Consider the following 13,296-nt stretch of genomic DNA (forward strand, 5'->3'; position numbering starts at 1 on the left):
ATGACTAAACTTTGCCTCTCTTTTACAGCAGAAGCCACTGGTACAGCGCTCAAAGTTCTGTCTCATGTTAATGGGGTGGTCAATGAGGGATTTGAAACACAGGTATGTAAAGAAAAAATTGCATGCTTACATTTTTCAACATGTACAGTATGTGAATTGTTGAATAAACAGACACTTCATTCCTCTCAGGGGGATAGCATTTCAGTTAGTAACAGAAGCAGTTTCAAAGAGGAGCACTCAAGAAAAGGATTGGGATTATATTTAAGGTATGCCAATCAAACTAAAGGGCTAAAGTTTGTAGTGTTTATTGTGGTGCATACACATCAGCATACACATCAGCATAGACATCAGCATACACATCAGCATAACGTTTTGAATGTTGATTCTGAGAAACAGATTTAATCAACACCTCGTTGTAGGGATGTAGAACACAATTACACTACAGTACTTCACTGCAAAAGTTTGACTCAAATCAAAATTAGTTTAGTTTCGTCTCACCCACTCAATAACATGTTGTTATTAGTATCAGTAAATGTTCTGTACATTGTGCAGAGCGAGAGACAAAACCATTTTTCTGCAATGTGTTTATTTGATTGAATTCCAACCTCAGATAATCTTCTTGTCCCTGCTTTTATCTTGAGCTATCCTATTTCATGAAGTCCTCTTCATGTTTATGAACTCATAAGAGAAACCTCCCAATATAAATACAAGGCAGCGTGGTCCATTACCTGACGCCACGTCAAGCTATTGTGCAGAAAAAAAGACAAGTTGTAATGTCTTTGTTGATTATTAGATAAATATAAGAATGGCTGTTTGTAATATGCCGTGGTAACTAACCTGTTCTTTGATTGGTTCTTTAGTAAGGTTTCCAAGCCTATTAATGCCACAGAGGATTACTTTAGAGCTCACGCCAAAACCATCAAATACATTGTACTGGGCTTGCATGGAGCAGGTATTTTATTTGAATTTAACCCTAACAAATGTACTTATTGGGCTTCTAATTTACAAACTCATTGCTAGATATAGGTGTCGCCTTTTGTGCAAATACCAGAAAATAAAACCAGACTGAATGAGAAAATTGTACACTATCCTATGAATTATCCTATGAATTATCCTATGAATTATCCTATGAAAGTGAAATGTTCTAAGAATCAGTCCCCTGACAATTTCTCATCACAACAATGTGATGCTCTTTTGATATTACCTTTGTTTCTATATCACAGGCTATGTGGCATACTTCATCACAGCATGCATATTGGACTTTGAGAGGGCCATTGCCCTTGTGGTCCTCACCAGTTTGGCAGTTGTCTCCAAAGCCTATGACCTTGTGAAGACATACCATGGAGATAGCATAACCAAATGTTTCATACCAGCTCAAAGATGCTTCAACAATTTCCGGGGATGGATAATAGGGTAAGAAGCTATTTCATATGGACACTTTAAATGGTCTGAGAAAATGAATTAATTTGGTGAGTGTATTTTCCTCTGTTGACTGAGAGTCTGTTGTGGGTTCTTTAGAGTTTTCGTTGTTGCGGTGCTGGTTCTGCTAGTGACTTGGCTCGTTGTGGACACAAGCAAGCGACCAGAGCAGCTCATCTCATTTGGAGGGGTCTGCATGTTCATTCTAGTCATTTTCATCTTCTCAGCCCACAGGACAGAGGTAAGCTTAACATCACAGCAGATCGCTCCGATCCCATCACAGGATGAGAGTGGCCAGGCTTTCCCTTAATGCATGTCTACCTTTAATAACACATGATTGGTTATAACCGCTTATCTATGACTGTTTTTTTTAGACTTTGAATTTCCTGTGGACTTCCTTAATTTGGCCTTGTATGTCTTTTACCAGTTACGCCTAGTAATTCCTTCCATTGACTCACCAATTTATGGAGAATCACTTGTTAAACAATAATACATATCCAAACATTGTTTGAAGAGTATGTCAAGTGTGTTTGTTTGTCTCTGTTTCAGGTGGCATGGAGGTCAGTTTTTTGGGGTCTTGGTTTACAATTCTGTATCGGACTGTTTGTCATAAGGACAGAGCCAGGACTCACAGCCTTCCAATGGCTTGGAGAGCAAGTGCAGGTATCCTTGTTGCTGAACTGCTCCTTATCTCCTTATCTTAAAGAAGTAAACCTTAACTACCTGGAAATTGTCCTTGTATCTGGGAGGTCCCTCTTTTATGAGGCACAGTGAAATCTCATAGATGGCCCATGAAGCTATCTACAACAACTTTTTTAAAAAACTATTTCACCTTTATTTAACCAGGTAGGCCAGTTGAGAACAAGTTCTCATTTACAACTGCGACCTGGCAGACTCTCTAATCTAAAACTGCTATTTTGTCTTAACCATTGATTTGAGACAGTATTATGTAAGTAACAATGGTAGCTAGTTGCATGGAATGACAAACTATGATTCTCATTGTTGACATGAATACAAATGAGAAGACAATAATCTTTTCCCTCGTTTTCAGATATTCTTGAACTACACAAAACACGGGTCATCATTTGTTTTTGGACCACTAGTATCCGACATCTTTGCATTTCAGGTCAGTGAGCAATAGTTCAGTAGATGTACTAGAAACATTTATTTATTTGATAATGAATCCAGGATTGATCAATATATGTCCCTCTTCCTTCTCCAGGCTTTGCCCATTGTGATATTCTTCAGCAGTGTGATGTCAGTTCTTTATTTCCTTGGAATAATGCAATGGCTCATCATTAAGGTAAGAGACCTTCAAACATTAAGCCCAAAATGAAGCTTCTGTGTTAGGTTTGGGCACAGTCATATACATATGGCTCTAGGTTTGTGTGTGTACTGTATGATTTATGTTAACAAGAAGCCATGTGTTTTTCCCCTTTCAGATCGCATGGGTAATGCAGATAACGATGGGAACCTCACCCACTGAGACCTTGAGTGTTGCAGGCAACATATTTGTTGGACAGGTACATTTGCCTGTTTGTAGTCGAGGGTATTTCAGTTCCTACTTCAATATAAGAATTATTGGAGGATACATATACTGAAGATAACACCATTGTAGTAATTACACTAAGTGATGTTTACACTTCACAATGTCTTACAAAGTAATATTGATGAGGATTAGGACATACAAAGTTGATTTACTGTTTAACAGATTACATTTTTTGAAAAGTGAGGCGAGCGAATAAAAATTAATTATGACAAAATACAATACAATTTGTAAAAATACTAAACAACCTTAGTAAAACACCTAGTGACCTTACCAAGAGATTTTAGCCTTTTAAATAAGGGTTTTGGAATGACAGTCACAGGGACCACAGTTTGAGTCCTGGTCAGGGTAACCCCCTAATTATCCCTCGAGAACTCAAGGGCATTTAGCACATTGTGCTGTGGACAATAAAAGGCCACTCTAAAATGTTTTTTTTTCTTCTCACAACACAATGCCACGGATGTCTCAAGTTTTGAGGGAGCGTGCAATTGGCATACTGACTGCAGGAATGTCTACCAGTGTCACGAGTCCGACCGAGGGTGGCTTCCCTTCCCGGTCGGGTGGCGCTCGGCGGTCGTCGTCACCGGCCTATTAGCTGCCACTGATTGTCTTTCCTCCCCCTCCTTGTATGTTTATTGGTAGCACCTGTTTGTAATGATGAGTTGGGCTTCTTTAGACAGCCGGCCCGCCTGTTTGTTGTGCGTGATTAATTATTGTAACCTTCGGCTCTGTAGTAGAGGAACGTGTTTGTTCCTGGTCGTGCATTTTTCAGTTGTACATTTTTCATTCCCCGTGTTTGGGGCCCGTTATTATTGTGAGCACCCTGTGGTGCGTTGGTGCAATTAAAGAGCACAGCATTGCACTCTCTGTCTCCTGCGTTTGACTCCACACCCACGACACCCGGAGCATTACAACCAGAGTTGTTGCCAGAGAATGTAATGTTATTTTCTCGAACAAGGTCATTTTAGAGAATTTGAAAGTATGTCCAACCGGCCTCACAACCGCAGAACACGTGTAACCACGCCAGCCCAGGACCTCCACACCCGGCTTCTTCCCCTGCGAGATTGTCTGACACCAGCCACCCAGACAGTTGATGAAACTGTGGGTTTGCACAACCAAAGAATTTCTGCACCAACTGTCAGAAACCATCTCAGGGAAGCTCATCTGCGGGCTTGTCATCCTCACCAGGGTATTGACCTGACTGCAGTTCGGCATCGCAACTCACTTTCTTGGGCAAATCCTAATTTTCGATAGCCACTGGCACGCTGGAGAAGTGTGCTCTTCACAGATGAATCCCGGTTTCAACTGTACCGGGCAAATGGCAGACGGCGTCGTGTGGGCAAGCTGTTTGCTGATGTCAACGTTGTGAACAGAGTGCCCCATGGCGGCGGTGGGGTTATGATATGGTCTGGCATAAGCTACGGACAACGAACACAATTTGATTTTATCAATGGCAATTTGAATGCACAGAGATACTGTGACGAGATCCTGAAGCCCAATGTTGTACAATTCATCCGCCTCCTTCACCTCATGTTTCAGCATGATAATGCACAGCCCCATGTCGCAAGGATCTGAACACAATTCCTGGAAGCTAAAAATGTCCCAGATATTCCATAGCCTGCATACTCACCAGACATCACCCATTTAGCATGTTAGGGATGCTCTGGATCGACATGTACAACAGTGTGTTCCAGTTCCCACCAATATCGGGGCAGCAGGTAGCCTAGCGATTGGAGTATTGGGCCAGTAACTGAAAGGTTGCTAGATCGAATCCCCGAGCTGACAAGGTAAAAATCTGTCATTCTCTCCCGAATAAGGCAGTTAACCCACTGTTCCCAGGCCGTCATTGTAAATATGAATTTGTTCTTAACTGACTTGCCTTGTTAAATTAAGGTTAAATAAAAAAATATCCAGCGACAGTCATTGAAGAGGAGTGGGACAACATTCCACAGGCCACATCCAACAGCCTGATCAACTCTATGTGGAGGAGATGTGACGTGCTACATGAGGCAAATGGTGTTCACACCAGATACTGACTGGTTTTCTGATCCACACACCTACCTTTTACAAAATATACATCTGTGACCAAGAGATGCATATCTGTATTCCCAGTCATGTGAAATCTTTAGATTAGGGCCTAACAAATGTATTTCAATTGACTGATTTCCTTATATGAACTCTAACACAGTAAAATTTTAACAAATTAACAAATGATTCCTTTGATTCACATAATTCAGTCCACCATGACTGCTCAAATCATGTGAATCAAATTATTCATTTGTTTATTGCGAACAGTCATTTTAGGTATAAAATATTTAGCTAGCCTTTGTTTTGGATTATGTGGCTGCAAAACTTGTTTTGTAGATACTTCAAGTTGATTTGGGCATTCAATTTATGGGACATTACAATTCAATTAAACACTTCTAAGGTAAGATAAATAGGGCTAAACTAAAAAAGGTACATTTCCTGTAGAAAATGTGTGTGCTTGCTTCAGCCGTTTAAAAATATTTGTATGGTAATTGTTCATTTCGTCAAATTCTTTTGTAAATTCATCGATTCAATCGTTCCAATCATTATTTAAAAAAAATGTGAAGTTTATCATTAAATCAACTTGGTTAGGCTTAGCTGATTCTATCCACTTGCTGTGTAGAATTATTTATTAAAGCATTCCTCTTTATAATGTTTTCTTCATCAGACTGAAGCGCCATTGCTGATTCGCCCCTATTTGAAGGACATGACCAAATCTGAAGTGCATGCTGTCATGGTTGGAGGCTTTGCCACCATTGCAGGAAGTGTGATGGGTGCATTCATCTCATTTGGGGTAAGACCAAAGAGTCATCCCTCCAATGCACCCAGTTTTTCATCTTTTGTCTCAGTTAATTCTAATGTAACTGATCTTCATCGTTATGTGATATTGAGACTGCTCAATGCCCCACAGATTGATGCATCCTCTATGATATCTGCCTCTGTAATGGCTGCCCCATGTGCCTTGGCAATCTCCAAGCTGTCCTATCCGGAGACAGAAGAGAGCAAATTTACATCAGAGGAAAATATCAAAGTGGCTTGTGGGTATGTGTTTTTGTGTTTTGTGTTTGTGTTTGTGTGTATGTGTTTGCCATTTACCAATTTTTTACATTCCCCTGCATTTTGTTGTATATATAATAGACTTTCTGTGGTTCATATTGGGCTGTCTTAACTCCCCAGTGATGAACAGAACATTTTGGAAGCAGCTAGCAGTGGAGCATCTACATCAATAGGCCTTGTTGCTAATATAGCTGCCAACTTGATTGCATTCCTTGCGATACTGGCATTCATCAATGCATCTCTTGGCTGGCTGGGAGGCCTGGTGGGATTTCCCTCTATCACATTTGAGGTATGCTCCAGGCAGCTCCACATACCTTAATCCCATTTCACATTCAAAGATCCTTCTGTCTTGACTTGACTTCCATGACTAACCCAGTACTTCGTGATGAGTGATGGACATGCTTTGGCATTTTTTTATTTAACAGCGTGTGATGCATGGCTGAATAAATAAGATAAGATAATTATTTCATTGTGCCTTGGTAAGATGTCCAAATCATCGAAATGTGTAAAATCATTTGATTAGAATATCTAAAGTTGATACTTTATGGACCGGAAACTATTAACCCCATTATTGACCCTTGCTCTTGCTGCACTTTGCACCCATAGATAATCTGTTCCTATGTGTTCATGCCTGTGGCCTTCATGATGGGGATACCATTTGAAGAGAGTTTCATAGTAGCGGAACTCATCGGCACCAAGCTCTTCCTCAATGAGTTTCTGGCATATCAGAAGCTGTCAGAGTTGAAGAGTAACAGAGTCAACGGTCTGGATGAAATGATTGGCGATGAGAGGCAATGGATTTCCGTGCGTATGCTTTCCCCACTCTTATAATTAGTGTACAAATACTGCATGTGCTTATTGGAAATTATTATGTGCATAAAATCATAAATACTACTGTACATGCATACTGTAGTATTTACTGATTATTCCCAAAACGTGGATTTGGTCACTGTTGGGGTTCGTTCCTTGTTCCTTGTCAATCATTGGCTCATTGGTGAAATTAGCATTATGACAATAGCTTTAATTAAATCATTCAAAATACTTTATTAATGCAATTGCAGACAGAAGTTGACAACAGGTACAGAGCACGCATGTTTCCGAGTAAGTTCTGCAAAATAGAAAAGGTCCCAAGTTATTTTATTAAACCCGAAGTCCATCCCTAGTGATGTCACTGCATACGTTGTTACTTTCTACTCATCAGACCAAGCTCATGCATACACAGCTATATACACTTGCAAGAGAGATACAATAGTTCCAGTGTTTTCTAAGGCCTAGGCAGTAAATGTCCACTCCACAAGTTGATTAATTGTGGAATGTCTGACTTGTCTCTTATCTCTTACACTCCCCTGCAGAGTTCTGTCTCAGTCACACATTTCTCAGAACGTTTCTTTCTTTATAAGAGGCAGATAGACTAGAAAACAACTGTGGAACATTATTGTTAATCTGTAGTCTAGGACCCTGTAAATGTAATGAGGGAGGGGTCTTATAACCCCTATACCTCTTAATACAACATAAGCATAATCTATCATTATAATACATCAAACATTTGGTACAGCCCCCATCATGACCCCTAGGTGAACCCCTGACACCACATGTACATTCCTCCACATGTGTAAGACCTTTGTATTGACCTGTGTACTATGGAAGTTTCTTTGATGCTCTGTAAGTGTATCTTACATTTTAGTCATTTAACAGACACTTTTATCCAGAGCGACTTACAGTTAGAGCATTCATCTTAAGGGCTCCCGAGTGGCGCAGCGGTCTTAGGCACTGCATCTCAGTGCTAGAGGTGTCACTACAGACCCTGGTTTGATTCCAGGCTGTATAATCGTGATTCAGAGTCCCATAGGGCGGCGCACAATTGGCCCGTCATCATCTGTGTTAGGGTTTGGCTGGGGTAGGCCTTCATTGTAAATATATATATGTTTTCTTAATTGACTTGCCTAGTTAAATAAAGGTTAATTCAAATAAAATAAAGATAGCTAGGTGAGATAATCACATTACAGTTGTAGCACAATCTTCTACAGTACTGAGTTTCTACATTTACAGGTCAGATCAGAGATCATCTCCACTTTTGCTCTGTGTGGATTTGCCAATTTCAGCTCACTGGGGATCGTAATTGGAGGCCTTTGTGAGTATAAGATTCCACACTTTGTACCACCTTATCTTTCTCCATGTCTTGCCATCCATCAGAATATATTTTTAACAATTTCCGTATTTTGTGATGTTACTTTATAGCCTCCATATGCCCATCCAGAAGAGCCGACGTCTCCTCTTTGGTATTGAGAGCCCTGTTCACTGGGACCTGTGTGTCTCTGATTAATGCCTGTATTGCAGGTCTGTGCTTATTTTCACTTCAAAACTGTTCTTAATATTAGTTTCCTCATCATCTGCTCTCTCCTGGATGTGTCATCTCACACGTTTATTTTTAGATTAGTATGTGCAGGAGTGCAGGAGCATCATGTTTACTTTGTTTCTTTGTTACCTCTCCAGGTATTCTCTTTGTTCCTCCTCTTGACTGTTTGGATGTTTTCGGGACGTCCTTTTTCAACACCACAAATATAGACCTAAAAAACTGCTGTACTGATCTCTTTGGAAGGTAGGTTTGAACAAGTACAACAGTGAAAGAGGGCTTAGGAGCTGGATATAACATGTTTCTCTACATATAATTCTCCAAATCTAACCTAATACTTTGTTGCAGCACTGTGAACAATGGGACCATCTCATTTGAGGGCTCCTGGAGCACGGTGACCAATGCCACATTGTACTTTACGAACTGCTGTGATCTCTTTGATTATGCAGTTTGTAACTAGGTCTTCCTGTAAGTCCTTTTATGTGTTAATTACTAGTGAGTAGATCAACTCATTCAGCTCTTTGTATTTTCAGTATATATTATGTTTCATAACTTTTTTTCACATTTGATTGTATATATTTATACTATAAGTAATGTAGATTAAACTCCATCCAGAGATTACAAAATGAAGATAAAGCTTGTACAGATAAAACAAATCCTTTAACGGGTTTTTACAATTTTATTTATGATAAATATAGTTCTTTAGTTCTAAAGATTCACTCTTTCATTCAAAGAGTCAGAGAACATATATATTGGAAATCAATGCAAAGAAATGCTGAAATGTGCTAAATAAGGATTGGAAATTGTAAGAGTGGATTATATGCATTGAGTAAATCAGCAAGTCAAATTCTGCATTGTATCTAAATAAACAGTATGTGAAAATATGAATATGAACGTTTGACATGAATTGTATGTACAAAATCACAACATAACATACCAGATATTATAGTGTCAGGGACATTCATTTCATTAGCATTCTGCCAACATATCAAACACTCTTAATCCCTCTTGCACGCTCTCACTCACACACTCACACACACATTCACATACTGTACGCTTCAAACTAGTGACAATATCCCCATCCCACCCCTCCCCCAGAAGTGTGAATGTTGAGAATGCATATCATTTTCAGTCACAAAAGTCAGCTGGAGGTGAGCTACTGCTTTACTGTGATCATGGGCCAGGTCCAAAGCAGTTTCTACATGGTTCTGATATTATAGCTCTTATTCTTTCACTTTGTGAGTTGACCCATTTAAATGGCACCAAACATGTGCATTCCAAAGTTAAAGTGTTTATTTCAGTAATCCCTTTATTGCTCTTCAACACTCAAGGTCAGTTAAAGAGTCAATCCTTTGAAGAACCAGGTTAAGGGGATCGGTGTACTGTACTGTTCCTTTGAAGAACCAGGTTAAGGGGATCGGTGTACTGTACTGTTCCTTTGAAGAACCAGGTTAAGGGGATCGGTCTACTGTACTATTCCTTTAAAGAACCAGGTTAAGGGGATCGGTGTACTGTACTGTTCCTTTAAAGAACCAGGTTAAGGGGATCGGTGTACTGTACTGTTCAGACTTAAGCATGTGAACATGTTCATTTCCAATGAACAGATTACAGGATTTGAACAAAGTTCAACAAAAATGAACTGAACTACTAAAACCTGGCAGTTTTCAAAAGGCAAGAAAACATTTGGCAAAAAAAGTGCACAAAAACATATTCCCAGTGAAGAGGCAAGAGTAGTGTTGTCTTTGCTCAGTGTTCGGAAGACTGTAATGCGTAGTTTAAGGACACAATAATGCCATAATAGAAACAAGTAGAGCATGCTATACGACCAACAGTAACAAGATCCAATTACTGTTCAACAAAAACAATTTCAATGACCAAGACTTATACATCCCAGATGTACAATGCAGTTGGTGCACTTCACTACCCTTGCATCTGCATCAAGCTATTAGAGCTCTGCTTACGGCCACGGCTTTGTATCCAGCACCATTGTTTCAACCACTTCATAAGTCTCTTCTTTTGAAGAGAACTGTACTGGATGTGAGAGAAAACGGTGTCCCATTTCCTTAGTGCTGGAAGTTTTCTTAAAGGTCCTGTACTTCCTCCACTCACTTAAACCATTTCAGCATAAAGCTGGAGAATGGGGAGTATCTTATGGTTATTGAGAAATTCACAGTAATGTTATATAAATATCCCCTAGGGTGACCTATTCCCTAGATTTGAACTCATCTCCCTGTTTGTCTCTCCTTCTTGGATGAAGACTTTTCAGGCACAAGCTCTGTAACATTTTGTTCAAGGCCATGCTGGTCGTCCTTGCTTCAACCCATTTAAATACAGCAATGGGTGACAGGAAAACATAAAAAAGCTGAACGTTGGCGTGAAAGAAAAGGGAAGCTGCTTTGATATGTATTCCCTTTGGACGTTGCTACCTCATACCACAACTTTGATACTCTCCTCCGCCTTGGGTTTGGCTGTGGACTGGTTGTCTTCTGTCTCCCTAGTCTTTCTAGGCACCTTTGGGCTGGAGGTGGCCTTTCTGGTTGTCAAGGGGCTGTTCAGTCCTTTTCTCTGCAGCTGGGGGCTGGATGAGCCCAACTTCCTGTTGTGCTGAGGGCTGGACGACCCTAACTTCCTGCCGAGCAAGGGGCTCCGGGAGCCTTTGATCTTGGGGGGCTGCTGCAGGGTGTCCATGGGCTTCAGAGTTCTCAGGCTGAGGAGCCCACAGTAGTAGTTACACTGATGCTGGTTCAGGAACTGCTCAAACACCTTAGGATAACCATCATCTGTAAGGCCTTGATACCTGCAATGCAGAAGTAATTTCATAACTAAGAGTTGGATAAGATGATGTGGACCAACTGGTAAAACATTAACACAGTATAGACCTACTTCAAATACTAGCATCAATAGGTATTTCCATATGACAACCTAAATATATTATTCTGATATTTCGCTAAACAAACCCCTTTGATTTCGTGACGATTCTAACTTTAGTGATCTTCGGCCCAACACCTGAAAGAAACAAAGTACATGGATCATATTGTTATTTGAACTGACTTTGTTCATCTTTTTGGGAATGACCCTGTCTGCTAATCTTTCTTACCCTCCAGCCCAGTAACCAGTAAGTTGCCGTTTGTCCATTGGTGGATCCAATGCTGGAAGGAGCAGCATTTCATTTCCACCTCTGAGGTGGCTCTGGTGATCAGCCTGCCTTTGGCATCCATCATACAGTACTTAAGGAAGATGCCCTTCAGGTCAGCCTCCACAGTGGCGTAAGGGACAGAGTTGGCAGGGCGGTACACCAGATAGAGAGGGATCACTCTGTGTAAAGATGCAGGAAAACAAAGGTGTTGGCACGTGCAGGGAAAGAATTACATAATCATACTCAGCTGTTTTTTGTCCTCAATTTACTCATACTATTGTGTATTGATAATGATCATTGATAAGTGTGTTGATAAAAAACATGTTTTAATTATCAAAATATACATTGTAGTCATTATATTACTTACTCCAGTGAAAAGCCAAAGTTTTCAATCACCCTCGCCTCAGCTGCAAAGATTTTGCAATACTCTCGAACTGTGTTTTGGATTTTGCACTCCTGGTGAGACAAAATGTGAAGATATGCCATATGCATTTTCTCTACACTGAGGCTCTTCAATTCAATTGTTACACCAATCAACGCCGGTTATGCATTGGTATGAACCCTGGACTCAGTCTCTGACTCAGTACCCGAAAGCTATTATTCGATAACACCACAAGACCAGGGTCATATGCATTAAGGCACACCGTAGCAAAATGTTTTGCAACAGAAAAATAAAGTTCAGGGAGTCCCTTCCCTCCCTGTTTCAGTCCATTTTCTTCTGTTTGGTGCCTAATAAATACGACCCAGTAGAGATGACTTCCTATGTTGCAATACCAAACAACAGCTGACCATTTCTGTACATTTTTTCAAGCTTAACACAGAAATGCAGAGTCGGAGCAATACATAACTCTATAGTAGAGCTGTTCTTGTGATGAAATGTACTGTACATACATGTACAATAAGACTCACTTGCTTAGTAATTTCCATGTTTTTCTCTGCAAGGTTGCTCTCCTGTTTGGTCCCATAGGCGATGGGGCTTTGTAATTTAATGATACAGGTGGTTCCGGACTCAAACACAGGGTCTAGGCCATAGATAACCTTCACCCTGCAGGCCTTATGTGCACAGCCCTCTCCCAGGTGGGCCTCCTGTGTCATGATGCGCCCAAATAACTTCTCCCCCCAGTAGCCCGGGTCTGCTAGGCCTTTGGTGAATAGCATTGGAGTCATTTCCATCTCTTCTCCAACTGTAAAGAACACAATATGAATGTCAGAAGCTCTCCACATGAGTAGTAACACTGTTAGAATAATTGCTATAAGTTATCCAACAATACAGCAAGCAAATATAAGTTATTACTAAAAACCTCTCAGTGCCTGTGAGGCTTACCTTCTAAATCCTCCCGCAGGAAGTACTCTGAAAGTACTGCAGAAGAAGAGAAAAAAATCACAAATGGTAACTCATGGAAAAAATTGTTGAAATAATATTGTGTGATTTCAAAATTATGTTCAGTTGACATCACTTACGGTCTACGCTGAGAAGAAAGTCAGTGGAATCTGTCCCAAATTCGTTCTTGATTGAGCAGCCATACACTCCACAATCTCGACTGGATGTCTGGACGATGGCCAGCGCCACTTGGCTTTCATCTCCTCCACTGGGAAATAAAGGAAAATAAACAGGTTGACGTGACACAAGGCATACGCTCACGGCATATTCAAACACTCACGGCATATTCAATATCGTATTCACCTCCACAAGAGGTCACTGTGAGACTGAGAGAGACAGTAGTGCTGCGTGCTGTGCTTGTCGAGGGGAGATTTTGC

General features: G+C 40.5%; 2 protein-coding genes across 2 annotated transcripts in view; one reads left to right on the plus strand and one right to left on the minus strand.

The window, feature by feature from the left end:
* On the plus strand, window positions 1-8,882 carry LOC139372290 (sodium/nucleoside cotransporter 2-like). The gene is made up of 17 exons (XM_071112036.1): window positions 1-102; window positions 190-266; window positions 861-952; window positions 1,224-1,413; window positions 1,519-1,660; window positions 1,969-2,082; window positions 2,471-2,545; window positions 2,642-2,722; window positions 2,862-2,942; window positions 5,661-5,786; window positions 5,904-6,034; window positions 6,170-6,338; window positions 6,656-6,853; window positions 8,099-8,180; window positions 8,288-8,386; window positions 8,543-8,648; window positions 8,751-8,882. Exons 1-17 carry the CDS (start codon window positions 1-3, stop codon window positions 8,860-8,862), a joined length of 1,977 nt encoding a protein of 658 aa, XP_070968137.1. The 3' UTR covers window positions 8,863-8,882.
* Window positions 7,184-13,296, minus strand: part of LOC139372265 (alpha-kinase 3a) — a 24,753-nt gene continuing 18,640 nt past the window's right edge. The window contains exons 8-14 of the mRNA XM_071112026.1: window positions 13,000-13,127; window positions 12,863-12,898; window positions 12,448-12,722; window positions 11,906-11,994; window positions 11,500-11,717; window positions 11,360-11,408; window positions 7,184-11,199 (exon numbers count right to left, since the gene is read on the minus strand). Of these exons, the coding sequence (XP_070968127.1) occupies window positions 10,830-11,199; window positions 11,360-11,408; window positions 11,500-11,717; window positions 11,906-11,994; window positions 12,448-12,722; window positions 12,863-12,898; window positions 13,000-13,127 (1,165 nt within the window). The 3' untranslated portion in view covers window positions 7,184-10,829. The remainder of the gene's footprint in view (window positions 11,200-11,359; window positions 11,409-11,499; window positions 11,718-11,905; window positions 11,995-12,447; window positions 12,723-12,862; window positions 12,899-12,999; window positions 13,128-13,296) is intronic.

The sequence above is a fragment of the Oncorhynchus clarkii genome, chromosome 2, assembly GCF_045791955.1.
Source record: "Oncorhynchus clarkii lewisi isolate Uvic-CL-2024 chromosome 2, UVic_Ocla_1.0, whole genome shotgun sequence".
Lineage (NCBI taxonomy): Eukaryota > Metazoa > Chordata > Actinopteri > Salmoniformes > Salmonidae > Oncorhynchus > Oncorhynchus clarkii.

What these genes read in the sequence shown, in the direction of transcription:
- LOC139372290 (XM_071112036.1), top strand. Translation starts at nt 1, where the DNA reads ATGACTAAACTTTGCCTCTCTTTTACAGCAGAAGCCACTGGTACAGCG. An exon ending in CCGACATCTTTGCATTTCAG is followed by an intron (nt 2,546 to 2,641) that starts GTCAGTGAGCAA and finishes TTCCTTCTCCAG; the next exon opens with GCTTTGCCCATTGTGATATT. An exon ending in TTCCCTCTATCACATTTGAG is followed by an intron (nt 6,339 to 6,655) that starts GTATGCTCCAGG and finishes TTGCACCCATAG; the next exon opens with ATAATCTGTTCCTATGTGTT.